The 5,269-nt window shown below is 35.7% G+C and overlaps 1 protein-coding gene across 1 annotated transcript in view; it reads right to left on the bottom strand.

Moving 5' to 3' along the window:
* Positions 1-5,269, bottom strand: part of LOC106869709 (uncharacterized) — a 69,057-nt gene that overhangs the window by 20,805 nt on the left and 42,983 nt on the right. The window contains exons 2-3 of the mRNA XM_052969849.1: positions 3,358-3,438; positions 2,483-2,595 (exon numbers count right to left, since the gene is read on the bottom strand). Of these exons, the coding sequence (XP_052825809.1) occupies positions 2,483-2,595; positions 3,358-3,425 (181 nt within the window). The 5' untranslated portion in view covers positions 3,426-3,438. The remainder of the gene's footprint in view (positions 1-2,482; positions 2,596-3,357; positions 3,439-5,269) is intronic.

Here is a 5,269-nt window from a genome sequence, read left to right as displayed (position 1 = left end):
AACATTTAACATAGTTCAACCTACACACGTTAATGTGTGAAAAAACTAAATAGGAATTTTGAAAGAAGTTTGTATAAAACTAGTTTTTAAACATCGAATGACAATGGGGACCCACTAGAAAATGGAATAAAATAGTAATCAAAAGGGGTCCAGAGATAAAAAATGGTTGAGAACCCTGATTTAAAACAAAATAGATAATACATCTAGATTTTACATAAACAACACAAGAACAAATTAAAATATATCAAAATATATGGAACCCAAAACTTTTCAAGTAAAAAATAGTGTCGGTGACATTTTTTTTATCATCTTGTTGTTGTGGAGCCCTTGATCAAAACTGATGAAAAAGACCTATGAAATAAATGGATGTAGTTAGCCAAATGACAATGCACAATCCATAGACACGTTGTTCTAGATATACGATGCCTCTGCCAACCTGATGACCAAACTCTACACTGACTTTCAATGGTTAGTCGGATGGGGATTGTTGTACTTACTTGTAAATGGAGAATTTTGTCTCTCACAAAATAGAAACTTACCTCATGGCACCAGCAGACAAAATGGAAAAGGGTTTGCCTTTCCATTTTGTGGGAATAGTGAGGATAGTGAGGAAGGTGTGCTGGAACATAGAACAGCCACTCTGACTCGCGGGCCTCACACTTGCAGACAGCAATCTGTGCCCCATAGCCACCTGCTGGTAACTTTTCTTTGGCTCACTGCTATCAGGGCAGAGGTTGTTGTCTGCAGGTGCAAGCCCTGTGAGTCAGATTGGTTATTCCAGCACAAACCCCTCGTTATCCTCCACAGCAAAGCCTTTTCCATTTTGTCTGCTGGTGCCATGAGAAACATTTCTATTTTGTGAGAGGCAAGAGTCTCTATTTACAAACAGCTATAACAACATAGTCAAATGGGGGTGGAGCAGAATTGTAGCCTGGTCACATTGTACTCTCTCTACTATCAAATCTATTTCACTGCAAATCCTGACAATAGCTACAACAGGAGTGATTGAGATAGATTCGCATAACTCCCAGTGGAGTTAATATCGTCTAATATTAGAGGATGCCAAGTCAAAGGGACTAAAGTTCGCTCTTTCTTAGTTTCAACTAATTTTAAAACTAACCAAAAATTTGGGATGATTCAGTAAAATAACTGATGATTTCATTAAAGTATTTGAAACAACTGAACATAATGAAAGATTTTGTATCAAAACCAGAGACAATAAAAAAGGTCAAGGTACAGAACAATTGATTAAAAAGGAAGCACAAGTTTTCCTATACTCATTATAATATACACTCAACAGATATTAATATTATTATCATATTTGCCTTTCATCCTTTTGGGGCCAATAAATTAAGTACCAGTGAAACACTGGGGGTCAATGTGATCAACTTGTCCCCTCCTCAAAAAATTTCAAGCCTTGTGCCTAAAGTAGAAAGGATTATTATTATTATTATTATTATTATTATTAAGGTGAGCTGGCTGAATCGTTAGCACACCAGGCAAAATGCTTAGCAGCTCTTTGTCAGTCTTTACATTCTGAGTTCAAATTCCACCAAGGTCAACTTTGTCTTTCATCCTTTCAGAGTCAAATAAAATAAGTATCGGTACTGGGTTGATGAAATTGACTAGCCCACCTCACCTAATATTTCAGGCCTTGTGCCTGTAATAGAAAGGATTATTATTATTATTATTATTATTATTATTATGATTAAGGAGGTGAGCTGGTAGAATCGTTAGCACGTTGGGCAAAATGCTTAGCAGTATTTCGTCTGTTTTTGCCTTTCATCCTTTCGGGAGTTCATAAATTAAGTAACAGCAAAACACTGGGGTCGGTATAATCAACTATCCTCCTTCCCACAAATTTCAGGCCTTGTGCCTATAGTAGAAAGGATTATTATTATTATTAGTGTGCTTCATTTTGACTACCTGACAATTCTTGTTGTTGTGGAGCCCTTGATCAAAACTGATGAAAAAGACCTATGAAATAAATGGATGTTGTGGAGCCCTAACCCTAACCCTAACACTTTCCCTGTTTAGAAAGAAAGAGTCAGATATCCAGCAATGAAAGCATGTGATCTAATAATTGACATCACACACACACACACACACACATACACACAGGATGTAAAAAGTACTGATAAAAAGATTGTTGCTAAAATACATTGTTGTTGCAATTTCCAGGATTTTTGAAAAGATAGCTATAAAGGCACTACTTTTATCTCTTCTAAAATTAGCAACAAACTATTTAAAAAAAAAAAAACCTGTTCTTCTCTACAGCAACATGTAACATGGTAAATAAACAACGATAAAGAAAAGGCTTTATGACAAATGAACAGATGAATGATCATTTTGCTTTGTAACATTTCAAATGATAACATTCGTATTTAAGTCCTTTATCAACAGCTTATCATTTAGAATGTTTTATAACATATAATCACATAATAAATAGGTTTAAGGTATGGTTCATTCAAGAAATATATACCTTCATCCAAAGTTTTCTGTGAGAAATTGGCAATTTCCTTGCCCAGAACTATGGCACATTTCACATGCAGTGTCTGTGGGTTGTTGCTGGGTCGTTCTTCTTTTAAGAGGCCACTAAAATCAACACAAAAAAATATATTGGAAACACAATTGAAATCATGTCAAAGTTTTAGAAAATTTTAGTTCACAATGACCTCAACTAGAATGAAAACAAAAAATGACATTGAACTAAAATGTGTCAATAATCAGAGATTAAATATAAGAAATCATACTCCAAAGTCTGTAACAGTTTAATGAATAGAAGTTTCATTGACGTGCGTAAGTGTCACTGCACAAGTGCAACATAGGAGGTGGAAACATCAGCAACAGGCTGAAGGTGTCAACAATCTTGATAAAGACATGCTGCACATTTGGTTTTTATTTGGACACAAGCAGCATTCAAATGAAACCTACTGATTATAAAATTGACACACAATGAAGGGAAAGAGAAGATGAGCACTGTAATGTTTGTGCCATGAAACAGCTACCTTATTTTGATTATATTACAGATTTTTTTTTTTAAAGGTATCAGTTTTTGCTTACCCTCAAAAATAACTCAATTATTTTTATCACAACAAAAATCAAGCTATTGACTGCCACTAGTGCATAAAACGCATAGATATTTCTTTTTAAATGTTAAAGCAGACTACCTAGAAATTTATAAAGAACACATCATTATGGTGAGTTACAAAACCACATTCATTTGGTTCATTATGTGTCACAAGTACAGCAGTGCAGTCACCTTGAGTTATTTTGAAGAAGCTAGTTTGTCCTTTTCTATATTGATAAAATGAAAATCAAAATGATATAAATAAAAGAAACTATTTGAAAACTTACCTGTCAACCTCATGGCCAAGAAGCTCGGCCAAAAGCCGAGTGGCAAACACATTCTGTATGGCAGCCATCCAGCGCAATAGTCTATAGAATGAAAATAAAGTATTTCATATTAAAGATATTTCCCAGTGAAGAATAAAAATAACAAGAAAAAATGTTATCAGATGAAATAAACAAAACATGGAATGTATTTCTTGAACTAAATTAACCTGTCACCATAACTTAGCAGTTTGGCAAAAGAGGTTGATAGAATAAGTATCAGACTTTTAAAAAAGCAGCTGGGGTTGATTTGCTTGGCTATTGTTATGGCATTGAGGTAGATCCAGCCACCCCCATTAACGGGAACAAAACCCAGATTCAAAAAACACTACATGACATGACATGTAATATAGCAAGCTGAAAAACTTCAGTTATCTCGGATAATCCTTGCAATTAAAAGACCAAAATTTCTTCTGGAAGTGTTAAAAGTTCAAAAGTAAAGGAGTTAATATTCCAATAGTGTTAGTTAATCCAAATTTTTAGAAAATGAAGACAATACAGGAATGCATTTCATATTTAAAAGCCAACTGGTGAAACCAATGGCTAGGTTTCGACCTTGTTAGATCTCTTCACCTCAGTTGGCTGAAAGATGATCAGTACATATAGAAATAGAATGAAAATAGTGATACTGATTATGAATATCAAGTCTATGGGCGTTATTTCACCCCCAGCTTTGCATGTGTGTGTGATACTAAAGATCACCATCTGTATTTGTTTGTGAGTACCATGATCTTGTGAAGATGCATGGCTGAGTGGTTATGGTGTTGGACTCGTGATCCTAAGATTGTGGTTTCAATTCCTAGACTGGGCAATGAGTTGTGCTCCGGAGCAAAACCCTTCATTTCACGTTGCTTCAGTCCACTCAGCTGGTTAAAATGGGTAATCCTGCAATGGACTGGTGTCTCATCCAGGTGTGGAATATATATGCCATGGAAACCAGCCCTTTGGGTCTATCTGATTCAGGAAAGAAATTTACTTTTTACTTTACCATGATTTCAATGGAAACAGTCCAGACTGCCAATAAAATGTTTTCACTAATATGCTTTTAAGTACAGTCCTTTTTGCCTCAGGTAAGATCCAGTACATGTAGGATTACCCAAAACAAAAGAATTTTTCCGCTTATAATTTCAATAGAGTAACAACTTCTCATCAGAGGTGAATGGCAGACAAAGAATACAACACACAAGGATTAGAGACAGACAAGGCAAACCTATCGGACACACATTTATATTGAACATGCATGAACAAGTAATCACACAGACAACTCATACAAAAACAAACATATGTAAAAGACTTAGAGACACATATTTACATAAATTGGTTTTATGAATAAATGATATTTTAACATAGAATTAAAGTGAAATTTTGAAGACAAAACAAAAAATAAATTGTAGTTTCTGTTTTAGAAATGTGGGTGAAAGAGAATGACAGCTAATTCACTGTGAATATTTATGAGCTATATTGACCGGATTGTCATGGGTGGAATGCCTTTGTGTTATTTACTTTCATAATGGTGAAACAAAATTTTAAGTAGAAAACAAATCCCTGAAGGATGACAAAGAGAACAAGATTTTTTTTCTTTCCAAAATTGCCACCAAGTAGGCGAGAGGTCATAATAAACTTTAAAATTCTATACAGACAGACACATGCACACACACACACAGCAAGATGCGCAGGCACAGACAGCCAGATGCACATGCAGACAGCCAGATGCACATGCAGACAGCCAGATGCACATGCAGACAGCCAGATGCACATGCAGACAGCCAGATGCACATGCAGACAGCCAGACGCACATGCAGACAGCCAGACGCACATGCAGACAGCCAGACGCACATGCAGACAGCCAGACGCACATGCAGACAGCCAGACGCGC

This window comes from Octopus bimaculoides, chromosome 8, assembly GCF_001194135.2.
Source record: "Octopus bimaculoides isolate UCB-OBI-ISO-001 chromosome 8, ASM119413v2, whole genome shotgun sequence".
NCBI lineage: Eukaryota > Metazoa > Mollusca > Cephalopoda > Octopoda > Octopodidae > Octopus > Octopus bimaculoides.
Note: the sequence above shows the minus strand (reverse complement) of the source record. Positions and strands in the feature narration are given on the sequence as shown.